The sequence below is a fragment of the Sabethes cyaneus genome, chromosome 3, assembly GCF_943734655.1.
Source record: "Sabethes cyaneus chromosome 3, idSabCyanKW18_F2, whole genome shotgun sequence".
Classification (NCBI taxonomy): domain Eukaryota; kingdom Metazoa; phylum Arthropoda; class Insecta; order Diptera; family Culicidae; genus Sabethes; species Sabethes cyaneus.
In genome coordinates this window covers 178,315,968-178,343,090 of record NC_071355.1, presented here as the reverse complement: position 1 = coordinate 178,343,090, position 27,123 = coordinate 178,315,968, and the positions used below count along the sequence as shown (strand labels likewise).

Genomic DNA, 27,123 nt, shown 5'->3' with positions numbered 1-27,123 from the left:
GAAAGCATGTATGTAGAAAGTGATTGATATTTAAGCATATTTTTGGAAGTGAAATATCTTGTGTTGCCAAAAACGAATACTTTTGTTGCCAAAATCGAGGCATGCCAAAAGCGAACCATGCCAAATTCGAAATCCAACTGTATGAGTTAAGCATTATATGCTTGCTGCCTAATATCAAAGCGGGTTTATTTGAATTATTAACATTTTTAAAATAGTTAAAAAGGTAATTGTAAAAGTTTTTCAAACCAGATAATAGTTTGTTAAATATTCCGCCGCAATAAAAATAAGTTCAATTTTAACAAAAGAAATAAATAGATATTTAAATTTAAAATAAAAGCGAAGAACCCGTAATTTTATTGGTTGACAAATCTGCATTAAGAACGTATCCTTGATATCTCTTTATTTTGTTGTTTTTGTTGTAAAGAAATAATAACAAATTTGAACGAAATTTGTTTTGATACAAACCATATTTTAATGCACCTAGAATCTCATGATTATCACTGCTTGTATATAAATCTAAAACGATGTCATATAAGACATTTTGCAAAACTTAATCCGATGAAAACTGTAAATAAATAGGATTACATCTTCATGATAGCCATTGTTGCTAACTAAATCTAAGAAATCGTCATATGCGATATTCGCTAAGCATAACCCGATTATCTTTCGACCTATTTACGATTTTTACTATTAATTCGTATATCAATCATCGTGTGCATTACATACGATGAAATTTACACATTGTGCTTACAACATGTGTACATTTATACGATGCTGATGTGATATTCATTTATATAAGATTAAATCTCAACATGCATATACGATATCTGGTTTGCTGGGCTTCCCCCACTAAGAGAGGGGGCTCCCATACAAATCTATACCTATAAAAATGGATTTCTGTCTGTCTGCCCGTATGTTCCTTATAGAATCAAAAACTACTGAACCGATCGGCGGGAAAATTTGCGTATATTGGTTTTTGGGGTCAGGGAAGGTTCTTATGATGGTTAGAGACCTCTCTCCCCACTACACTCAAAATATTCTGCACATAACTAATAGTAAATTTCCATATAAAATCTCATATGATTATCATGAGCTGCATATAAACACAATACTCCCAGAAATACACATAAAAATTATACGCGTATGAATAGTATGTGCAATTATACACATAAAAATTATACGCATATGAATAGTATGTGCTAATTTTTCGCTTGCACATAAATGATAACTGTTTGGCACATAAAGATCATTTACTGGGCACATTGCAAAAATCTATATGTGGGACATATAGAAACTATACGAAAAGTTTTCTCAGTGTAAGAGGGGGAGCTCCCATACAATTGAAACTCAAATTTCTGCATAACTCGAGAACTAATCAAGCATGGAACAAAATTTGACATGTGGGTGTTTTTGGAGACAAGATTTTTTTCTATGGTGAATTGAGACCCCTCCTCTCTTTAGAAGGGGAACTATAACCCCTCTCCCCTTTAAGAGGGGGGCTTCCATACAAATGAAATACAAATTTTCTCATAACTCCAGAACTAATCAGGCAAATGGAATCAAATTTGGCATGTGGGGGTTTGGAGGCAGGAATTTTTTTTATGATGGTCTGATACCCCTCACCCCTGTGGTAGAGGGATAAGGACTCTCATACAAATAAAATAGAGATTTTTGCGTAACTCAAAAACTAATTGAACCCGAGAAATTTTAGACTCTTTCATAAAACATTAGTCAGTAACAAGACCACCAAAAACTATTAACAGTAATATTAGATTATTCAGGGCGAGACGGACACAGGCCGCGAGTGTTGCCGGCGGCCTGCTGTCGGAAACGCCGGCCACTAAGGGGGGCAACCCCCCGTAGAGATCGCCTCTATCTAGGTTTATTTATTTTCCTAAATCTACCGACCTATATTACGTTCCTTCAGTTGGGTAACCCCTGCGAAACGGTACTTTCTACGAAAAGATTTTCCGTGAAATGGTACATCCCGCGTAAGGTTTTTCGCGAAATGGTATTCTGCGAAACTCTATATTCCGCGTTATGGTCAGCCGAGAATTGATATTTCGCTAAATGGTATTCGGCGAAATGGTTTGTAATTAGGGTTGGGAGTACCGACAGGATTTTTGAGAACCGGTATTTCGGTACTGGAAGGATTAGTACCGGTAATACCGGTACTGGTACCGGTACCCAAAGCTTTAAAAAGAAAATCCTTGTTCTTTGAAAAATCTACTAATACTTTTATTTGTGGTCCAATTCTTAAGTCACTTCACCTCACCTTGCAGTTACCATTTCATTTGTACTGTCACTTAGCTAACAGGAGTCACCCAGGTACTTTCAAAATCGCTAATTGTGTTCTCATCTAAGATCTATGAGAATAGGGCCCTTGTAAAATGATTCCAAGCGACATCTGGCGAAAGTCGGGAGGCTACGATGGGTCGGCAATGTTGCAAGGATGACGGATGACTGTGCACCGAAATCTGTTCTTTTCAAAAACCCCACCGATACCATGAATAGAGGGGCCCAACAACCAGGTTGAAGCCGACTTCGAGAAGCTCAATGAATTGGTGACAAGTAGCCTAGGACCAAGTACAGTGGAGACAAGTTTTTGATACAACACGCCCCCGGTTGTATGCTGCTAGAGGAGAAGCTTGCAAAATTCAACTTTAAGATGCACAGAATATTCAATGTACTGTTCACCATGCGAAAACGAATCTGCCAGACGCTGAAAATGCTTTCTCAGAATGTATCGCTGAAGGACAGGCTGTAATCAGGGTACCGAAAAGCATACTTGCTCTTCAATCCTTGAGTTACATCGAAGCGAATTCATTCCGCAGAGTATTTTGGTGTACAGGTCTAATCGCGCTCCTTAAAGCTTGAACTGCTATAGGCGTCGGAAGTCCGTACCAATTTTTCCTTCATGATCAGCTAGCCATATTCATTCCAATAACTAGCGCTCAACAATTTCCTCAATCTCGTTACTGATGTTAAATTGTTGTAGTAACTCATCCGCTAGCTTTATCAAAATATAGCGCATAGTTTTATAAATTATTTTAAAATTGTTATCTTCGATTTTAAGGCCGAATGCTAGAAAACATGCATAAATGATCAGTACCGAAAGTACCGGTTTTCTCTTGTGCCAGTACCGGTATTTCGGTACTGGAAAATCAGCCGGTAGTACCGTTATTCCCGGTTCCGGTACTCCCGGTATCCCAACCCTATTTGTAATGATGGCTTAGTTGTTTTCTACTTTACTGTGAGGAAAATTTGTATATTAAAAAACCCATGAACTCCCCAGAAACTTGCAAAATTCGAGATTGTGACAAAGGTCATCTGAGATTCACGATTTATGTACAACACATTTTAATTTGTGGCAATACGAAGCTTTTCGGGTCAGCTAGTACCCTATATTAGGTATAGGATGAGACTTGTGAATTTTGCTGTACCTGTAAGATTAATGCAGTTTGGTTGTTATTTTATTGGAGTACCACACATGTAAAATTTATTCGTAATTGATAATTATTTTATTTCTAACGTTCTGTTTCCTCCCTCCACGATGCAACATTGGCAATGCCGGCGAAATGCTGCTGTCATTGAACATCGCGAAAAACATCCCTATCGAACAACGTGGTCTTTCATGCGACATATCGAAACTGCTTATCTTCACATCTCGTTCTGTCAGGAAAACTAACGATTATTGTCGGTCGCAGTGGAAGTGGTAAATCATCATTACTGGCGGCTTTATTGAACGAAATAAATCATCTGTCCGGCGAAGTGAAATGGAACAAGTAAGTATTACAACTGCTCTAGGAGTTAAGAACTAAGAACGGGCGAATCCGATTGGCACATCCGTACCTACCTACCTACCTACCTACTTTTGTTAGTGTGATTTTATGTCCAAAGGGGAGCTATCTTTTCTCCCCCTGAAGCAAGTCACTTGTCACTGACTGGATGTCGCTTTCTAGACTGCAGCGGAGTTAAGCTTGATGGCGATAAGAATCAACCCGTAATCCAGGGTAGTAATGCCGTTTGTTTGTGGTTGTCTTTCTTTTTGCGGATTAACTTTCGGACGCTTAGCAGCATTGTAAGGCATTCTTCTAAGCAAGTTTTCTTTTTATTCAATTTTGCCTCCATATGTTGGTTTATGATTTTAACTAGTGAAAGTGCAAGTAATTCTTTTTTCCTCTATCTTTGGCTATTACATTTTTATGTTACTGGTTTTAAAGCTAGGGTAAGTGATACAACAGTTTGTAAAACCATTTCCTGATACTGATACTAAAAGGTTTTGATTACGTGTTTATTATATGGAAGCAAACAGTATCACATATCAGTAGTTTTAGAAAGGTAATACTACTGACTATTAGTTCATAACCGTTGAAATTTGAACATGCTAAAATTACGTAGAAAAACAAAATAGAAAATATTTTTTATCCGATACCAAACAAACAAAATAAAAGCAATAAAAAGTACTTATGGGTTAAATTTTTTTAAAATGATGGCGTTTTGGTCATCGGGTTTCTATCAAACTAGTTCATCTGCTGTCTAGGCCAATGTTTCAAGGATGGACTGTGTAAGTTATTGCTCGCCGGTTTTCAAATTTTAAACTTTCAAAGATAGTTTTTTATAACTAGTGTAGTGCAGCTAATATAACAAAAATCCACCGAAACAAACTTGACGAAAATTAGTTTAAAATGTTTGTAGTTTATAAATATCTTTGGTTGTTTTTTTCAATCCAATCAGTTTATTCAGATATTTTATATGTCAGTTTACTTTAAAACAAAATATTTTATCTGTATGAAATCAAATTTCTGGAAGTAATTGAAAGCTGTATATATTCTTACTCATCGTTGAACAAGTTTGATATATGTTTATTGCTTCAGATTTCAATATGTACAGCAATCAAGAAAAGTCATCCTACATGTGTGTTTTGGTCGTAATACTGAATGTTGGAAATCTCCGCATAATATATTGCCCCGATACGGAGTGATTTTTCTCGCATTCTCGTTGGTGCACAACACATGTTGGCATTTTTGCGTTGATACTCGAGATCCGGAGTGTCTACAGTGTATCGTTACTTGCAGATATTCCACCATCGCTTACGTCCCACAGCAGCCATGGCTGCTAAATGCCACCGTACGGGACAACATTCTATTTGGCGAACCGTTCCGACCGAAACGTTTCAACCGGATTCTGAAGTTCTGCGCACTGAAGCCCGATATCGAACTGATGCCGGACGGAGATATGAGTGAAATTGGCGAGCGGGGAATTAAACTGTCCGGAGGTCAACGCCAGCGGATTGTGATGGCTCGTGCCTTCTACTCAACGGCCAGCGTTGTTGTTATGGTGAGTATTGGCCAGTATTGGCAACAATTGAAACGAAAACGATTTCGCGATTCGTTTTCAAGTTACGGTAACGACTGGAAGTTACCATCACCAAATAGAATCAGGGGCGTTGCAAAAGAGGGTCGTTTGAATCATGGACAAAAATGTTATTCAGATAACAACGAAACAATAACTATTCATCACGAGGCTTTAAACATGAAAATAGATAAAAGATAAACATAGCTACCGATGAGGTGTGAAATTTAAAAACCCAAGCTCACGCCTCTGAAAGTTTTTCGCACAAAATATGCACGCGGAACAGATTGAACGATTAGATGAGTGTTATAATTCTTCGCGAGTTTTCCTCTGCTCTTTCACAGGATGATCCACTCTCATCGCTCGATAACGAGGTCGGAAAGTTCGTGTTTGACCATGGAATCCGCCGGATGCTACGCAGGCAAAAGCGAACGGTCATCATGGTTACGCAGAGTCTACAGCTGCTGTTCAGTGCTGATTATGTAAGTTACCGATGGGAATTAAAATTGTGTATTCAAATGGTGGCTGTACTGCGGGACGGAGCTCGGGAGTTCGGTTTGACGCATAGAGCTTTGGCAAAATGAGATGAGCATTAGCACCTTTTTCTTTCATCTTAACCAGTAACTAGACCAGTGTGGATTATACGAATGCGTTTCCCGCGGAAGCTAGTGAAAATCTAGTTATAATGATGATAATTCCTTCGTTTTAATTTGAAAGCTTGGTGCACCAAACGTATAATCCTAATTAGATCAAAACATTTTTTTTGTTGTACCACTATGTTCAACGTTTTGATGACAAAGACCTAATACATTAGGTATAACGATAAACAGAATTCATTTGAAATTGATTTGATAAGATTTGAACAAACGACGACGAGCTATGGTATACCAGCATCGTATCTCGAAGCTAATTGGACGGGGCTGTGCATTTATATTTACATCTGAGCGGTGTACAAACCCAATTCACAGACAAACAGACGAGATACTTACGCTAATTAATCGTCCACGCAAAAATCATTCATTTTCCAAATACCTAAGTATGTTTTGCAACGTGACCACACCGCAGCGCTCGAGTGTTGAATATAAAACTTTACAATTATAAGATATTTCGGAACTGTAGGTCCTGTAGTGATCACTTCCGGTGTAGCGGTTAGCATTCATGCCTCTCTCGGTGAAGACACAAAATGAGTATAATAAAGTAAAGTAAATATAGCGGTAACTTTGTCAATTTTTGGAGTTCATCTAAACGGCTGCAAACAAATGTTCAGATTCCTTATCCTTTGAAATAATTATGCCATTACAAATATTTAAAAAAGTTGTTGTCCCTCCGGTGTTGGGCCACTGATGGAGGGAGGCGAAAAAACAACAAAGAGAATTTTTTAATTGAGCAAAAAAATGGATTTTAGGCATTTTTACTTAAAGTTTAAACGTGAAAATCAAATCTATTCTTGCTTTTAATAAATACCTTGTTATTTTTCATGCAAAAATCTACGAACAAAAAGACAAAAACGAAAGAAAAGTTTTTTGGCCAAGTTTCGGAAATTCCACTGTTTGAACTTCTATTTATATTTCGTGCTAGAAGTGTTAACTTAACTCGTACACTCATTTTTCGAGTTTTTCAGGTTGTAGAGCCCACAGACAATTGATCTTATAAAAAAATTAACTCATATCCTACAAATTATTTTTTTGCACCCGATTTTTCAAGCCAACTTCCAAGGGGGGTGACAAAAACTTTGAAAATGATTTGCAATGGCCTTACCTGAAAATTGATTTTTTAGAAATGATAAAAGTATGCTTCCTTTTTAACACTTTAATGTCCCCGATTTTACCTAAGAATCACGGCAATTCTTTTACGTTCTTCATCGATAGAAGAGTTTTAATAGCACTGAGGCCACGAAACAGAAGTGGAAGTTAAATGGCAAACACGCATATGCTGTAAAGTCCATGCTCATCAACCTCTCTCGAGCCAGTTTCACTTTGGGATATATCCAGGAGAATTGGCGGAAAGTAAGGGTGGTGTTTATACCTAAGGCTGGCAAAAAAGACAAAACCATGCCTAAGACTTCCAAACCGAAAAGTCTGACTTCATCGCCTCTTAAGCTGGTAAAGAAAATCACGGATGACTATATCCGCAAAAAGTTATTAATAAACTCTCCGTTACATGTAAAATAACATGCATATCAACACGGTAAATCTAAGGACACCGTACTACACTGCTTAGTTGACGTTGATTGAGAAATCGCTCAAATATCAAGAGACGGCACTTTGTGTTATTCTTGATATTGAAGGCGCTTTCGATAACACGTCCTTCCCGTCAATTAATATGGCTTTCTGTCAAAAGAGAATCGACCACACTATAATGAGCTGGCTATTTAGATTAGTTATGGCAGATCATGCATTACTACGGATTTCCGGATAAACTAACGCGATTGGTTAAGGCGACGATGTATCTAGTAATGTGTGTTGTTCGAGTGTCAGGGCAGTCTCGAGTCGCTTTTAATCTCGAAGAGGGTTACGGCAAGGTAACGGGCTTTCATGTTTGCTGTTCAACATCGCTTTGGAGGGTGTGATAAGAATAGCGGGGATAGACACGAGTGGCCCGATATTCACGAAGTCCGCCCAGCTTCTTGGTTTCGCTGACGACGTTGACAACATTACACGTACTTTTGAGAGGATGGCGGAAACGTACATCGGACTGAAAGCTGAAGCCAAACGGATTGTACTTGTCATTAATGTATCGAAAACGAAATACATGAAAGGAAGAGGTTCTAGAGAAGTGAATGCTGACCTCCCTCCCCGGATTAATTTAGACGGTGATGAAATCGAGGTGGTAGAAGAGTTCGTGTTACCGCAGACAACGTCACCAACAGAGAAATACAAAGACGCATTCTGGCAGGAAATCGTACCTACTTTGGACTCCGTAGGACGCTGCGATCGAACAAAATTTGCCACCGCACGAAGTTAACAAGACGCTGATTAGACCGGTAGTCCTTACGGCCATGAGGAATGGACTATGCTCGTGGAGGACCAACGCGCCCTTAGTGTTTTCTTACGGAAGGTGTTGCGCACCATCTACGGTGGAGTGCAGATGGAAGACGGAACGTGAAGGAGGCGAACGAACCATGAATTGCCTCAGCTGCTTAGGGAACCACCCATCGCTCACACCGCAAAAAATCGATCGCTTGCGATGGGCTGGGCACGTCGTGCGAATGTCGGACGACAGCCTGGTTGAAAAAGTTCTCAATAATGATCCGACTGAAACGAGACGGCGGGGCGCGTAGCAAGCAAGATGGACCAATCAAGTGGAAGGTGACCCTACGCAGACTACGGGGCTGGCGAATTGCGGCCATGGACCGAGTGTAATGGAAACGACTTCTTCGTCCAGCAGAGGAAACTACGGCCTGGAGCTGATTTAGTAAATAAGTAAGTAAGTAAGTATAATGAGCTGGCATCAAGCTGTTAGGAAAACAACTTTGGCTATCTGAGCATGCAGCTCACTGTTTGGCAAAACATTGGGATTGAAATCTCAATTACCCTTTTGGTCATACACTACTATTGCACGGCCTAGAATAACCTATGCTGCAGTCGTATGGTGGCCAAAAGTGAATGAGGTGACTGCCCAAGCCAAAATCAACAAAGTTCAGCGCCTGGTCTGCCTTTCAGTTACCAGTGGCATGCGTACAATATCTACTGCAGCCGTGGAGGCACTGCTATGCTTACTGTCTTTGCATCTTCATGTGAACAAGGAAGCAGAGTTCGGCGCACTACGGTTGCAATGGAGTAAAACTATACTCGAAGGTGGGCAAATCGGTCATCTTCGCATACTTCAAGTTCAATCTGACACCCTTAGTAACTTCAGTCTCTGACTGCATAGAAACTAGGCCCAATATGGATGTTCCATATGAGGTTATTGAAACAGATCGCTCAATGCGGAATAATGGAGGGCCCGATATTCCATCTGGAACCATCTGCTTTTTTACAGAGTGAGGTGATGCGTGATTCTTATGTAAAAGACCTAAGGAACACGATAGTTGAAATTTTTTAGGTCAAATTGCACTCATCGAGACAAAAATGTAAATGTAGCTTTCAAATCAGAAACTGCCACTCCAAATTAGTATATTTTTGATTATGTTGGGCAATTTCTTTATAAATTGTTCTGGAATAAAATTTCCGGAAGTAGGGTACGGGAGGGTATTTCCAGCATGCTACTAAACTCGGCATACATTACCTTTTTTTTGCTGCGCGTTCCCAAATAAAACCTTTGCCGCTATATAACAATACTGCAACGTATCTAGCACTCATAAGTTTTCATGTGTTATAACTATTTTCATAAAAATGTAGGTAATTTGCTAAATTTTATTCAATAAACATAAAAACCACTGTTTTTCCACTGGCACGTAATCAGGCTGAAAAAACCAGCAGCAATCGTCTAAGCGTATCCGCTCTTGATGATGGTTTAGACACAATCATGATCACTTTTACTTATTCTAGCAACTAAACAGCTGTGAATATGATGTCACAGAACAATTCTACTTCTTTTCATCACGGAAGAACACAAAAATTCCCCTCTGATATGAAAATATAAATCAATTTTCATTCACTAGCAAACTGCAGCATTTTGCTTTTAATTTCAGCATATGGTACTTTATTTACACTGCTACCAAGATGTGATGCAGTTGCCCCTGAAACTCATTTATCGTGTTGACATAGCTAGTATTTGAGTGACAACCACTTGCTTCTGGTGCTAATGCATATGTACGATTCAATGAATACACTAGCGCCAGCAGCAAGCAGTTGTCACTGCAAAACTAGTTATCTTCAATGAGCCGGTATCTAGGCAATACCGACACGTTATTCATCGGTCTCCCTTTTGATCTGTTTTTGAAAAGCATCTGTTCAGGCTATTTCGGCCGGTCGGATTTAAAACACACAAACACCACTATAGAAAATGGGCCCAATTTAGCCGCAGCGACTTCATCATTTCTCGCGACTGTAACTCAAATTCAGTAGCGTTTCATTAAGACCAAAATACACACCGATATTCAGTAAATATTATTCTATCAACTGGTATAAAAATCTTGTCTCGAATGAATATAGTTTCAACATAATTCCTGAATATTGTTCAGGCTACCGCTTAATGGGCTGGAAATACTCTCCCGTACCCTACAATCAAAAGAAAATAAGAGAACTTAACAAAAACGGGTATCTTCTTGAAAGGAAGAATTACTTCCGTTAATCGCGGAGAGGAACCTGCATCAAATTTGGGATTTTTACTTTCTGACCTAAAACAAACAATTTGTCAAAATTTGGTTCAAATCCAAGAAGGTCGATCATGCGTTTGAGCTTTTACTCGGTCACTTCGTGTGGAATGATCCCGATCTACAAGAAGTAAATTTTCACAAGAAGTGTATTTTAATATTTCGGGCTTCCAGCAACTTTATAAGCTTTGTTGTACTCTAACGGCGGGTTTTATCACCAATTTTGGTTTTAAATGCCATCACAAAAGCAAAGCAAAGCAAAGCCATGGGTTTATACCGTCTTTAGATGTTACCCTTCTTTATCGACAGACTTCGCAGCCGGCTGTTAGAGTACAGGAAAATTACGGGGCCAGTGCAACAATCCTACTGACTCTAACTAGCAAGCAGCGCCTAGCCGAGATTCGAACATACGACGACTGGCTTGTTAGACCAGCATCGTACCTCGAAGCTAGCTGGGCGGCCATCACAAAAGTGTAATAAAACTCTAATTTTTACTTGGGGCGTGATCGGGAACATTGATTAATTGTGATTTTTTTTCTGTATATTTTTTTCTGTATATATGTATATGGTTTTCTGTTTCATGTTGGGTCCGATAAAGAAACCTTGTTTATCAGTGATTGTGCATCAGTATATAAGAGAAACATGGTTCTTCCAGTATCAATTATTTAACTAATGTTAACTAATGTTTAACATGTTAAACAAGTTTGTAGGTTGCAAGAAAAACGGGTGTGCATTGAAATTAAATGTATATAGGGGCTTGGTTGTCCACTAATCCAAATCAACGGAAGTTCCAATAATTTATCCAGGGGATGTATAGCTGGTATAGGGTAAGGAACCGGGTAATCAGAGGTCGCCTATTTCAAACAGTTAAAAATAAATGAACTCAGTTTGGGAGAAGTTTGCAATATCTCAGTAAAATTCTGGACTGCATAAGAAAGCTCCTTGGTGATTAATGCGTTCTGGCTGATTAAAATTGGTTTCAGTGCTATAATTTTTAATCTAAAATATCAAAAGTTTAGCTGAATACAAGTGACTTTTAGTGGTAAGAGCATAAGGTCCTAGGTTAAGTGCATCAGTAGGGCCAAAAGGCCTGTTGATATTTTTATACAAATAAACATTTGTTTATACAAATAAACAAATAAACAAAATACCTGAAGTGTAAAGAACTAACCCCGTACCCTAGTTGAAACGTAGATTTTTTTTAAATTTATTAATTTTTTTTTTTAATTTTTTTATATTACATTACATCAGAATTATTTAAATTGTGAGAAAACAGGTCCTAATTTGTCGACTGATGTAATCAGCGAGCTGCTGAGTTAATCTAAAATGGATTTTAAAACAAATTGATGCTGAAAGACGTAGTCCAATATCGTCTGAATTGAAGCTATTTGTATAAATTTTCCTTCATTTTTACTTGCTCACAGTAACGATAAACCAGACAAAACAAAGAAGATTATCGATTTATTAATAGAGACGGTCGTTTGAACTTGTTCCACACCTAGCAGAAAATCGAGCTGCCGTAAAATGGTGACTTGCCCGAGCATATGGTTTCACTTTCACCATAGTCCATTTGTCCACTGAATGCTAGCAAGACCTGTGAAATAATGGTTGTTTTACTTCGTGTTTTCACCAGATAATTGCAATGGAGGCGTTTACTGTGAGCGCAACAGGCACGTTATCAGAAATTGAAAACAATTTCCCACAAACGTTACGGCAGTGGAAGGCAATTATCGCTAAGGAGCAACAATCCAATGAAACAGGGCTAAGGTAATTAACAGCTGTGCTAATGGCACAGATGAACGGATGCAACACTCTGCACAATACCTACAATTATTTCCCTACAACGAGCCCGAAGTAAATTTCCAAGTGGCTACAGTTCCAATTTCGAGCAAATTGCGCAAGATAGCGCCAGTTAGGAAGTTGCAGAAAGTTTTACATTCGTTAGACTGTGCTGTGCAGTCAGTGCCAGAGCCAGTGCAGCAGTGGTTGCGTTTGAAGTGCAATTGTATTTTGATGAAATAATTTTCTATTCTTTTTGTTCAATTACTATGGGACGGTTGCATCCGGGACCTGGTTGGACGGTGCAGCCCCGGCAAGACAGCCCGAGAACGATGGAAACTGTTCAAAATCGTTTCTCGGATAAGTTTGCAGAAAAGGCACGCCCACGACGAGTACTACGAGGTAAGCAAAATATTGTTGTGTCGAAACAAGGATATCGTAAATTGAGTTGGTACATATGATCTTTTGGTATTTATGTTTTCACAACATGAAACTAAATTAATTAAGTAAAAATTTGATGCGGCACACTTACAATCTGTTTCTGGCCCTATTTCCCTTTTTCGCCAGTACTTAGATCTTTAGTTGGGATTCGACTTGTTTCAGTATTGCTTTAAATTGACATGTTTACTGATATGTTGAATCTCATATGTAACAATAGACTTGTTTCTTGGACGATTTGTAGATTGCTTAGTACTGACTAATCTAAATATCATGATAGAAATTGAAAAACAATACCAACAGGACCGAAAGTGGCTTATTCTATTTAAAAAGATAGCAGTATCAGAATTGAACATAATAATAATGACTTACTAACCGGTCCTTGAACAATTTCACCGACACAGTGTAATTTCCCGAGAAATTTTATTGCATCGGTAAACCGCATCCCTAGCCATTACAACGGAGCATTGAGATTTTTTTTCGTCCTGCCCTGCCTCCTTCTTAACGATGATTTCAGTTCGACAACAAACGAAATCAATGCCACCAAATAGCTACGGTGAACTTCATTGTTCACATTAGAGTGAAAGCACTAATATTGGTTCTGCTTTTTAATATTAATTCACGATTAAATTTTTTTCCCGGACTAATTTAAAAAGTAACCCGTCGCGTCGGTCAAGGTGGCTTACCCTATAAAGTATCTTCTTTTTTTCAATTCCGTAAACTTTGAATTGCTGTTTCCATAAAGTTTGGAGCAAAACTTTGAACGAACTTGCATCGTTTCGGTTTCTGGGTTTCCTTTCGCCTCGATGATGTTAACTGTTTTCTTTTTTGTGTAAACTTTTTCGCCAACGTCGGCCTGCCGCTTTGGTTCCTTGCTACACGAAGAGTGTAAAACTTTAAAATGCTGCTAGATTTGGCCAAAATTCTCATATCACTTTGCTTCAGAACAATTTTTCTGCGGCAGTGGAGCACAGCAGCAGCAGCGGTTAGGCTCTGCTTTTGAAGTGATGTCGTAATAGACTGAAGAGTTGCAATAAAAAATATTTACCTAGAAATAAAGTTAAATGAAGTTTTTGATCTCTTGAAGGATACCTACATTTCGAATTTATATATTTTGGTACAGTTAACGACTTTTGGAGTAGTTTAGTTCAAAACTCATTCTACTGAAAATGATTTCTCACTGAATATAAACTTTGCTAGCTTAATGGCAATATTTCATTGCAACCTTGAAAGTGTAATTCGATGAATTTTGTGCTACAGTGATTCCCGTTGCGTTTCAACCTGTGAAAATCCGATAAAAACCCATTGTTTTATAATGTCTTATCCATATTACTGCAAATGACAGGGGTAAAGTTATTGATCTAGCCCTTTTTGCTTTTTGCTTACCGAGAAAAGAAGGAGCAGTAGGAGCAGGTTGTTCTCCAAGATGCAGTCTCTGTTCCCAACACTACTAACTCTGCACCTAGACTTGCCTTAACAGCATGAACTATACTACTCTGTATCAAATTTATTGGAACAAATGATCTTTGGTTCCCCGTGGACGAACAAGGAACGGCACACAGGGTTTCTCTCATTCAATTGAACGTCTCAACCGTACGTACGGTGCAATGGCAATTGAAATTCGTGCAGTCGGTCCTGCCATTTCATTGCGCTGTGCTTTGGTTTTCTAGTTTCTTTTTTGGAGTTATTGCAACCTTGGCTCAACAAGAATTCAGTTGAATCGTTTTCATATTTCCCGGTATGTTACTTTCCTTTTTCCATGCTACATCCCCGCGCGTCGCACGGTCGCCCCCGGCATACATGCGGAATTCCGGCAAGCAGCCTGCCGGCACGTTGCTTTATACTCCAGCGGCGTTGCAGCGTAATTCCAGTTTATTTGGATCACGTTTTCATACACACGATTTGCCACTTCCCATCGACGAGTGCCACGGTGGGGATGTCCAACTTCGCCGGCATTACTCCAAGAGGTACCGAGCCGACGGTAGAGGTTTCAGCGATGGTGCCGTCCCAACTGGCAGGAGAGGTAGATTGTCGGGAGCAAATGGTGCGTCACGGTAAGTGAAATCCACTTTTTCATGCAATAATTTCGGGAAACATTTTATTCCCGGTGTTATAAATTTCAGATATCAGTTCGACATTCAATTTGCACAGCATTATTTTCACCTACTTGACTTTTTATTGTCCGGTATCGAGAACGCCACAAGTTAATTCAAATGGCAAATTCTGCGATGGTTGAATTTTACCGTTTGCGAGAGGGAAGTGTATTTAATAAAACAATAAAGAAGTTGAAATGCCTGAAAAGATTAAGCTGACATAAAATTAATGATGAACGCTTGACGCAGCGGACAAGTCATGTCAAACCTATTTCAAATTAATGAAATTAGGGCCCATTTTGGATTGGGGATCGTATAATTTCCAAAATGATTTATATTTTATTGTTTCAGTACATTAAGTCTAATATTTTTATCTTTCTCTCAAGAAGAAAGCCGATTATATCGATGCAACCTTGAGTATATTTAGGGATGACTCATAGAAATAAGGTATGAGTATTGTGTGATTGTATGATTGTATGATTGTAAGTATAAATCGTTTTCTTTATTACTTTATTAAAAGTGTACTTTATTAAAAGTGTACACTTTGTATGGATTTCATATAAATATTCTCAACCTGATCATTTATGGGACGAATTGTATGTCCCCATTCCTAAGTAAGCAGTAAGCACTAATCATTAATCTTTGACAACGTTGTATAAACATACAGAACTATGATTAAGAGCTTTTTATTCTTTATATACTTCTGTAAAACTCACATAATGCTAAAAAGACGAAATAGCGGGTAATTAAAATGCTACGCCGCAAGCATTTAATAAACATTATTAGTGTTTGTTTGAGGCTTTATCAAAATGTTATTTTGTCTACAGTATCGACGTATGGAAAAAATATCGACTGCATATCGTTCGCTTGTTATGGAAAGAGAAAACATGAATTCGGTCGGTGACAAGACAAAAAAGTATTTTATCACATGTTTTTTATGTAAGCAGCTTTTTTGCAGCTTCTCTGGGGAACATATTTTTTATTCGTTTTATTGCTGATTGCAAGGAAAATTGTACCATCCAAAGTGTGATATCGCTCATAAAAGTGCTATTGTACATTAAACCGTTTCGGTATCTTTGGGGCACTTTTTCGTTACATTCTAAGCAATAAATGCACCGAAGAGACCGAAGCGATTTAAGCTAAAGTAGTGCTTTTATGAGCGATTGCGCACTTATTGATTGGACAATTTTTCTTGCAATTAGTAATACTTATGTAGACAAATAAAAAATATTTTGAAGTGCTGAATAACATTACCTCCTAGACGGGGCTCGAATTGGAGTTAATCCTGTCACCTCATTCGTTTCCTAGTGCCTTAGTTTGCAAATCCAGTCGGGTAGAAAAAAACAGCATCTGTCATATGGAAGAGGGCAGAAATAGTTGCCGTAGAGAAGCTACATAAGAAGTCAAGTATAAATCCTTTATTAACACTTACGACTTATTATAATGCACTTTTCTGCATTACATGCTCAATTGTAATGTACATTGTAACTTTACATGCGTAAATAATGTTTTCTTTAATGTTGATTTGCGGCAATGCTTTTATGCATTAACAATGCTAATTTAAGTTTTATATGTTGAGAATAGTGAGATTGCTGATATACAGCAGTTTAGAGTGGGAATGCTTATATTTTCTCAATATACGGTTTTGGGTTAATGCTTATGCACAAACAAACAGACATAACACTCAATTTCTCATTCTTCGCACGCTGTAACAGTCATTTCAAATTTATTGTTGACTAGCTGACTCGACAAACTTCGTATTGCCACAAATTAAACTGTGTTGTACATAAATCGTGAATCTCGAGTGACCTTTGTCACAATCTCGAGTTTGGCAAGTTTCTGAGGTGCTCAACCTTAGATGATTCATTTTGGCAGTTACGTTACTATGAAAGCAAGGGTAGTTTAATATACAAATGTTATAAATTTGGAATTTTTCCTCACAGTAAAGTAGCAAACAACCCCCGTTCACCGCCCCGTTGCTTAGCCAGGTAAAATAAAGCGCCCATTTCGCAGGAGTGATCCTCTCCCTACTCGCTATCACTCGTTCTGACCCAACTAAAGGAAAGTAATAGAGGCCTAGGAAAACAAGTAAATAACCCACTACCATAGGGGTAAGGGGTTTCATTTGTATAGGAGCCCCCGCTCTTAAAGGGAGAGGGGTCATAATTCACGATAGAAAAAATTCTTGCCTCCGAAAACCCCCACATGCCAAATTTGGTTACATTTGCTTGGTTAGTTCTCGAATTATGAGGAAATTTGTATTTCATTTGTATGGGAGCACCCCCTCCTAAAGAGGGGAGGTTCAAGGTGTTTTGCCTGATATTTATTTTCATTAAATAAATTTAATTTAGTTTCAATTTCCACCTATTCCATTTTCCAATTTAATTCCAAATTACGTGATGATTATAATAGACCGTTGAATTTTTATTAAAAGATTTTGCGTTCAGCTGACGTTTCGAAGAACTATGCCTTCATCATCGGAGCAAAACGTTGACAAATTGCTTAATTAGTTCTCAAGTTATGCAGAAATTTGTGTTTCATATGAATCGAAGCCCCTCCCCCTCTTAGGGGGGTGAGGGGTCTCTATTTTTTTCCATTCCATTTTTCCATTTAATTCCAAATTACAGCATATTTCAGAGCAATTTCTTATTCTTATTTTTCCTGCACACTCGTTTACAACTCTCAACGATCATATACCTGCAGTATTTCAATATACTTTGAAAACATACCGACGGATCAACCGATTCCCCTTTTTAAGGCCAAGCCAGCGTTCTAGAGGGAGAAAAAAGACGAAGCAAAATTTTAAATGAGAGTGCACTTTTATTATATGGGTTCGAATACTCAACTGTAGTGACATATCATATCAAGTAAGAGTTTTACACACAATGATGTATTCGAAAAACTATGTTGTAGCGTTATTTAAGAACTAATTACAATTTTCAAAATGCTATCTTTCTCGATCGCGCCAACGCTGTTTGAAGCGTGCGCTGCTTCGGCCTTAATCTCTCATTATAGAGTTGTTGCAAGAATCGGGCGATTCGACCTACGCGGGAATAGTAGTAGGGATTTTTTATCGGGAATATTTAACTTTAATCGTAAAGAAGTCCAACCAGTTCTGTTTGTTATCGCGACTGCGCTTTTCCATGTAAAATGTTTGAAGTTCTATGAATACAAACATTACTCCGCCCAGCAACCACCAAATGTTTTACCAATCAATATCTAATCTAAAATTAACTCGTAGTGCGAACAAATTCGCAAAACAAACGCAAGCCGAAGAAAATTACTACTTGCATTCGGAATTTCTCCCGAATACGGATAGCTATTATATTGCGATACCAAATATGTTTAATAGGGCAATGGATCGCCAAATGTGATATACTGCGGTTGACCTTCTGACACAAATTGAGTCTCTCATCTCATTTATGCGGGAAGCTGTCAACCGGCACTCTCTCTGTGCTAGTTACACGTTATTATGGTCACCCATTATATACTGGGTTATTAACATACATTACCCATTCAAGGCATATCCTATAATATGTTATAAATACCAGGATGCCACAAGTATGTATGTACGTTCCATCATAACTCCGTAACTCCTGAATCGTTCTCCACCAAATATGATGACCATGATTCCAGAATAAGGACAGAGATCGTGAAGAATTAGAATAACTATTCCGAGTTAATGACACGCGCAAGGTTTACGAGAAGGTGAACCGCAACGAGAAGGTAAGCGCAACACATCGAAACCTGACCTATGTAGGGACGAGGGAAGGAATCTGATCACAAACGAGCGCATGGTGGTCGACAGGTAGAAGTTATCTTCGATGAATACCTCAATATGGCGGTGTTGCAGAAGGAAGCGGAACGGAAGTTATCCTAGGAGTGCCCATGGAAGATAGTAATATCCCAACGCCTGATCTCCAAGAAGTCAAACGAGTAATCGAGCTACTGGAGACCAACAATGCCGCTGGTAAGGACCATCTACCGGCAGAGCTATATAGACATGGCGTTAGAAACACTGGCAACGGCTCTACATTGGGATATTTCTAAAATTTTGATTGGCTCGACTGCTGCCGTTATTCTAGAGCCTGTTACGGCCGGCATAAGATTTTGTGGGGAAGTATCAGGTAGACTTCATGGGGATTCGCGCAACTACAGATCAAATTTAAATCATCCGACAGAACCGAGAGAAATACCGGGAGCACTACTTGCCCACGCATTACATCCTTTTTGGCTTCAAAGCAGCATACGATCCAACCGATCGAGACCAGCTAAGGCAGATACTGCACGAACACAATTTTCCGAACAAACTAATGCGACTGGTTCTAGATACATCGGATCGTGTAATGAAGGTGTTTCGTGCACATCACAGGTACTTTCTCAAGTCCCGAGTCTCGAGTCAATACATACATCAAAATTGGATTGAATGCAAACAATAATTGTTCGGAATTCCGAAAGCAATCAAATTTCATTTGTCATAAACCATTGCTTCTCATACCTAAACAACTTTGTTCTTTACAAATCTCAAACACAGTCAGGCTCTATTTTGAGTAATACTTCAATACAAGGCTCATTAATTTGACGAGTACCTTTAATGTTTTTGTCTTCGTTTTTTGCTCCTTGTCTCGGCTTTTTTTTATGATTTTCGACGAGCCATACAAACTGTTTGCATTCCGTAAGTGAATCAACCCATTCCAAGAAGCTCTCATTCATCATGGTGAACTTACTGCCGTGACAAATTGAATGAGTTCGAGCTGGAATTCACTCATGTAGGTATCCTATTGATCTCGTTCTTTTACTCCCAGCAACAACGTCCTTCGCCCACAATCTCTCCAGACTGGACGGGGAGAAGCCATTGATAGCCAGCCCGTACACCGAGACGAACGTTCGCCAGCGACAGTCAACCCACGCACATCATCACGTTCACCTGTCAGCCGAAATTCGTTTCAGTTAGTTAGCCTTTCGCCGACTGACGATGGCACAGTTAATGGCAGACCACATGAAAGGTGCGATTAATTCTTGCAATCAATATGCACAGCAGAGCAGAAGTTAATCTTTCTTGAACGTAATACCCATTTCGTAGGATACGCTTCTCTGATGCTATAGGCTTTCGGAAGCTTTTTCGCAGTCTGAGCACTGGTGCTTGGTACCGAGGTCGGCACTCTAATCCGATCGAGATGGCGGGAGTGGCTGTCTGTGGTAAAATACCATCCGCCTCCAGCAAAGGCAGTTCTGTGAAGTTTGTACTATATTTTTCTAACGGATTAAGAGTCACCTCACACAAAGCCGCATACCGGAACGAATTCGCTATAAAACTTAAGGATTTGGAGTGAATATTTATAAAATTTAAAGTAAATAAGCTACCCTGGAAATAAGTGCTTTTCGAAGGGGTTTAAATTACTGGAATAGATTTGCAATCAATTAGACCTCCGTTTTGTTCCGGTGTGCGGCAGTCGACCTCTGATGACTGGCAAATTGGAAAATCACGAACTAATAAGTCTATTACACCTTGCAGAAGTTTGCCTTCCGGTGAGAATCCATCCTACCGACGTGACGAACCGCACTCCGGATGGCGGTACTCTTTGCGAAGGTTGATCTCGAAGTCTTCCGGATATAGCGAGGAAGCGGAAGAGGAAGCTTTTACAGAAGGTAGGTGGTTATATCAATCACACCCGCTGCACACTGCTGCAGCTTGCTTTTACTGTATATGTACTTCCAATTAACTTCGAACTATAGATTATTTATTTGAATGCTAATTGTTGTTCCCATCGGCGTCGGGTGGAATCGAAAATTAATGCTCTTCAAAACATGCCCAAAAGGAAGGTTGTTGATCCTGATTGTAAGATTTCTCCCAATGAAATTCGAATAAATTATCTGTGAGTAGTAAGATAGACAATCGTGGAGAATGGTCTCGAGTCAATTAGCATAGGCATTTGCATTGAATGTGGTGTATTTGAGAGATATCACAACTGTTGGGGTTCTTAACAAAAGCTTCTTAAGTCTGATTATAATGTTCGCCATATTTCGTTTTCTCGACTGGTTTCTTGTTTACAACAAACTGGCTGTTGTGGGAAGAAATGGTTGAGTGGGATTTACGGACCCATACTGAGCAGTACTGGAAGCAAGATCATGGGTTAGGTTAGAGTACGTTATATAATAAGCAATGATAGTAAATAATTGAACAAGATAAGCTTAATTGAGCGAGCGATTTGATAGTTAGAATAGTAAATCTTTTGTTTATGTCAAATTGTTGTAAAAAAGTGGTTTTGTTAGCTTTTTTTTTTGTTTGGGGATTTGACTACTTAGTCCATTAATTTGAGCATTTTTTAGTGAGTTTTGTAGCTTAAAAAGTTTTTAATTTATTTTTAAATATTCGTTACATGTTTGGATGATGTCGGAATAATTTATAAAAAACAAGTTAAATGCACTATCTTCACTGTTTCTCATACATCTCCGAAAAGACGCAAACGGTCCTCCCGGGCAAAATGATCACTGAAAGCGTTCACCGTGTGCCCTAAGTGTGCAATCAATGCATTGAAAATAAAAGGTGCGGAAAACAGATTCCGCTGTTTCTTGCGTTATAACCTGAGAGACAGTCGTGAAGATGGTCTACTTTTTCTCATGTTTTGGCTGATCTTCTTTTTTTATTATTACGTTTGGTTTTTTTCGGGCAAATAAAGCAAACTTGTGCATGAACTCCTCATTGGACGTCTAAAGTGTGCGTTTTATAATGACATATATTGATACTGATTGCCCTACTGTTATTTCTGTTTTTGCAAATACATTAATTTACAATTCAGAAAAATTAGGCCCATTCAACACTAAATGTGTATTTTTCAAAAAAAAAAAACACCAGCAGAAAATTTATATGAATTATCAATATTTTTCCATTTTTGACCAACGATAACGACTGGCTGCATTTGACATTATATAGTTTCCTTCTCGCGAATCTTCTCCCGCTTCTGGTCAGGAGGTTCGTTGGTGATTTGGATGGACGATTAATTGTCCTCATCCAGTTCCCATCTATTGTTGAAAAACAGCAATCGATCCTGAGATTTCTCAGGAGATTCCTCCCAGCAAACATTTTCGTACGTATATCAAAGTAACAAATATGATATATGTACCGATATATATCTAGAAAATTCGAAGCACGAAATCAGCATATGCGTACTGTTTTGGAGGCGATATACGTACTTCAAATTATATGAAAACAATTCACATTCATAAGTATTTGTATACGATGAAATCCGACTCAACATGATTAGTTCCATAATGCTATACAATTTTGTGACGAAAATCGTATGTGAATCAGTTACTATCATTTTGTACGAATAAATGTAAACTAGGGTGCGCTTTATTAAGCTTTATGTACGATTTCGAGTTTGTTTAGCGATATTTAAGATGATTTTCACACATTATTATACGATTGGTGGTTTGCTGGGCTGAGCTACTTGGCAACGCACGCTGCCTGGCTCAGTGACACGTACTCTGTCTCAGTAGAGTTGTTCAAAGTATTAAGGGGCTGAATGCCTGTAACATGCTTCCTGAAGTTTATCTAGGGTCATTCTGTTGTTACCGCAGTTAGCATATGCATAACCAAAGGTTCTATGAATACGTTTCTGTTGCACTGAAATACAAAGCTGTAGTATTTCGAGCTCTCTAAGTAGCGCACTACGCGTTTCAAATGTGACCAGCAATGATACAAACCGAGCGAGAAGCAAATGATGCCTACCCGTACGCGAGCGATTGTGAGAAGCTTAGCAACCAACGCTCACTCCACTGACGCAAAAGTATGACAAACAACCGCTGATGCTATGCGCATACATTCTGCTAATGACACACTCGTACAGCCTCGTAGTGTCGTTCTGCGCAACTCGCTCACGAAGCCAATGGCTCGTGATTTGTCAACAGCCTGCAAGTTATCTTTTCCATCTTACGGAATTAATTGCTCGGGTTGCGAGCGAAAGCGATAACGGTGGCTGATAGCTAAGCACACAATCGCAAAAACTCGACGCATGGCACGAAAAAATAAGGAAGGAATTCCGAGGGAGATGGTCATGCTAGTGTGTTCGGTAGAACGAGAAGACGTGTATGATAAAATTAGACTACACGAGTGCGGGCTTCGCAGCAATGGTGACTAGTGGGTGTCAGTTGTTCACAGCACACAGTAGAACTAATATCAGAACATGAAGATAGAATTGGATACTTTGGTCATCTTGCAAGTTCACCGATACAGATGCTGTGTTGTTATTTCAACACCAACTTGACATTGACTTCCATCTGCGTGGTTACTGAACCCCGTCCCCTTCGAGCATTGTCCACGGTTCGTGCTCGTAGAGGACTACCGGTCTTATTAGCGTTTTGCACGTGGTACATTTGGTTCGGTAGTGAGCGATCTATGCGAGCTCGATCGTGCTCGGTTCCTCCTGCTAACTGGTATTTGGTTTTACACGAATTTACCACTACTGCTTCACTTTTCATCTTGGTTTACTGCTAAACAACCGCATGGAACGTCCTTCTGACAACGTCTACGTCAACAAAATCCCTTCGTCTTTATCCCGACATTTTTCGGCTCGCGGCACAAGGCCTTTAAGGGATACGTTCAGTAGAATTTACACGTCTCCTGAGAACGATACAGCTGTCCACGCATTCATTCCAAGTGGTGCTTCTTATCCCGGAAAAACTAAGTCTTCTGTCTTCGTTTCTGTCTATATCGTTTCACGTTTTGACGAGTTCTCTGAGTGCTTACTTAGCAGCGACTTCGAGTAGCTCCAAGTTGTTCCAGATTATAAATACCGTGGCGGGCGACGGTACCGAATGCTGGTAACAACGAACTTTAACCATCAAAAGGTAGTGATTAAAAACGAGGTTTGCGCCACGTTAGGTTCTAACATCGACGATCAAGCAAAATGTGGTCGATTTGCGAGGTGATCTCCAGGTGTAGCGATATGGGAGGCTATGCCGGAAGTAGGAAGGGTATTGTCGTTATCGTCGGGCCACAGTTATGATCGGGCCATCATGATTTTAGAGTTTTAGTAACTCATGATATCTATGATGCAACCATTGTAAAACTTCTTACAGTGATAGCTAACTTTTCACAATATTGTGAGGTTCAATCGTGTATTCAAAACACCCGTACTGAATTCAGTGACTAAATCTTACAAAAAAGTTTTCCAGGCGCAATGAATTTTTCTTCAACAAATGATTCATGAAATGTAATTAACGAGATATATTTTGAAAATGTATGAAGTGTGTTGTGCTGCACACGAAGACTATAGAAAAATCCCCTCCAGTAAGGTGTTTGGGAAGGCTAAGTTGAAATACTAGAAAAGCGCTATTTGTAAAGGTCGGGTTACTTGAATAGTCATGGTTGGGCCACAATAATTTTAAGCGCAGAAGCGCAATAATCGCTAGAGAATGTCATTCACGTAAAATGTGATGAAATAAAGCAAAATTAATACGATAAAAGCCTAGATTTTTGTTGTTTTTTCATTGTAGTTGTACACTTCGGGAAAGACGATTGTAGCAATATTGAATTTAGAAGATCGCTAAAATTTCGCAAAAATGCAATTAAAAATAGGGTATTTGTACCTATATGAGCCGTTGTTCACAGAATTCATTCTTTTCATGTCTCTATATAGAATTTCAATACGTATGTCTTAGATTTTCTGCGGTGGCCCAACCTGCACAACATGGCCCGACTATGACAACATTTTTTGTCTTCACGTAAATGCCTATAACTTTCTTATTTTTCAAGCAATTAGTTCAAAACTTTCCAAAAATATACCTTACTCTTAGACCTTTGCAACGATGTATTTAGATTTCCTAAATTCCTTTTGAAACGAAAGTTATGGGCGAATTCCAAAACGTGGCCCAACCACGACGACACTCCCCTACTTCGTTTGGCCATATATTTCGAGGCAGCGAAGTCCATGAGCCGATGACCGTTTTCGTTCGTAAGCGGGTGTGCACTGAGCTTTCCAATAATCGGTCTGGGTTTCTCCCCATGGCCAACCTGAGCGTTGAGGTGCCCGATGACGATTTTGACATCATATCTTGGGCAGTTGACGTATTCATGCCCAAGCTACGTGTAAGAAGTGTCTTTATCGTCCTCGTTACTTCATAGGTGTGGACCATGCACGTTGAACGGGCTCCAGGGCTGGTTCGTTCACTTTGACTCAATTTTGATTTATTTGACAATACCGTCTCAGCCGAGCAAAATTTGAAAAAGTTACATATGGGACATTTGTAGTAACAGGTTCTACAATTTTGTTGAAGAAAGTTTTGCTGTGTCTGTTGTAGTTCCGATGCTACAATGTACGTCATTAGTAACTAAATGAACGTTCATTTAGTCAAAAATAAGGTACTAGTATTGTAGCACCGTAAATACAAAAGATACTGTAAAACTTTGTTAAGCAAAATTGTAGATAATAACTGGTTCTACAAATGTCCCATACATAACTTTGTCAAATTTTACTCGTCTGAGACGGTACTGTCAAATGAATCGAAATTCATTCTACGTGAACGAACCAGCCCTAACGGGCTCTGATTCTTAACTTGCACATACGGTTGTTGGTTGACCACCATCCAATCACGCACTTTTGTATGTTGCCCATGACGATAATAGCTGTATCTAGCTGGTGTGGATTGCAGCAGCTCTGGTAAATGGTGTATCTATTTATATACGCATGTGCCATAGAGTAGTGTTGCGAAGCTCTCATTTGTGTGCTCTAATTTTCTCCTAGACGCGTACTCGTTCTAACGAACACGTCGATAGAAGCATCCCTTCCCCCCTTATTTATTCATGCACTGCGACAGATTTTTACGAGTGTGTATTTAGCCAACAGCCACGATCGTCGCTCTCGCTCGTCATTGCAGCCCGAGCTGTTGATATTATCACTCGCGAGAGCTCGCACTCTCGCCTGTGTGTGGAATCGACGGCGAAGATAAAGAAGAAAAGAAAAAATAATGTAAAATATGTATCCCATTGCGTCGCTAGCTCTCACGGACAGCTTGTTGCTCATGATTTGTTTGCCTCGCGAGTGGGCTATGCAAAAAGATACTACAAGACTGTGCGTTCGTGAGTATGTAGGTAGCAGAATGTCTGCACACAGAAACAGCAGCTGTTTGTTTTACGATTGCATAGATGGCGTAAGCGTTGCATGCTATGCTTCTCATACTCGCTCGCGCGAGAGTAGGCATCGTTGGGGTCTCGCTTGATTTGAAACTATGCCGTAGAGCCCTTCCAGCATACATCCTGCAGCACAACAATATCGATCTTGCGGGCCCTCATTAAATCAGAAAGAATTCGGGTACTTCCCAGATAGTTGAGAGACTTGCATGTTCCGTATTCCAGGCTTCCAATCGTTAGTCCTGTTTCGTTGCCTTGGTCTATGCCGATTGTTCCGGTCCGTATCCACATTAGTTACTTTCTGTATTGGTGTTTTTTATGGATGACTTGTAAGGCTTGCATAAGCTTCCTGTGTCGCCGGAGGTCCATCGTGACAGTACTGTTTAACGTCCCACACTGACACGTGGATGATGATTTCCCCTTCACTATCAGTATACGACCTTAGTTTCCATCGGGGTTGGTTACCTGACCCCCATTAAGGTTGCTCGTATACCTGCTGGTACTACAAGGAGATATGGATAGGATAGTTGCTGTATAAGAGGCTGAGAACCATTATGGGATTTATTTTACGCAATGTTCAGCCCTTTACCAACGGCTTTTGTGATTGGTTACGTATATGAGGCGTAAATGATTGCAAAAGTAGTCTCTGATTACTACGCCTTACTTAAAACCCCTTGTGCACACGCGACTTGTTGTTGCTGTTGGTGGTTTTCTTACTGTGCTGTTGAAGAGATTTTTGAACTGTGGGAAAATAAACTACCATTTGTAGTTGTGTTACTACGAATTAGCAATCTCTATCAGCAGAGCGCACGTTCCCTTTTGCTGCTACAAACTTACGTTTGCTTATAGAGAGCGCTTATGTTAAACATCAGGTATCATTGCGACTTAAATACTAAATTGCGACTAAAAAATATACCATGCATAGCTCACAGATAAACTTTACATACAAAATAGTCAACAGAGAGCGCTTATTGCGTATAAACATCGAATTATGCGCACTCTGTTGTTTAATATCGACTGTGGTACTGGAGTTTTAACTAGGTTACTAACATCATCTATACACTGTTGTA

At 39.3% G+C, this 27,123-nt stretch overlaps 2 protein-coding genes across 2 annotated transcripts in view; one reads left to right on the top strand and one right to left on the bottom strand.

The window, feature by feature from the left end:
* The window catches only part of LOC128743360 (homeotic protein female sterile), a 420,579-nt gene that overhangs the window by 157,035 nt on the left and 236,421 nt on the right, over positions 1-27,123 (bottom strand). The gene's annotated exons all lie outside the window — the stretch shown is intronic.
* LOC128740451 (ATP-binding cassette sub-family C member Sur) overlaps positions 1-27,123 on the top strand; it is a 119,061-nt gene that overhangs the window by 68,757 nt on the left and 23,181 nt on the right. The window contains exons 11-22 of the mRNA XM_053835991.1: positions 3,680-3,785; positions 5,079-5,340; positions 5,700-5,837; positions 12,246-12,379; positions 12,700-12,793; positions 14,648-14,883; positions 14,953-15,032; positions 18,776-18,930; positions 19,104-19,294; positions 19,728-19,928; positions 20,006-20,161; positions 20,438-20,571. Of these exons, the coding sequence (XP_053691966.1) occupies positions 3,680-3,785; positions 5,079-5,340; positions 5,700-5,837; positions 12,246-12,379; positions 12,700-12,793; positions 14,648-14,883; positions 14,953-15,032; positions 18,776-18,930; positions 19,104-19,294; positions 19,728-19,928; positions 20,006-20,161; positions 20,438-20,571 (1,887 nt within the window). The remainder of the gene's footprint in view (positions 1-3,679; positions 3,786-5,078; positions 5,341-5,699; positions 5,838-12,245; positions 12,380-12,699; positions 12,794-14,647; positions 14,884-14,952; positions 15,033-18,775; positions 18,931-19,103; positions 19,295-19,727; positions 19,929-20,005; positions 20,162-20,437; positions 20,572-27,123) is intronic.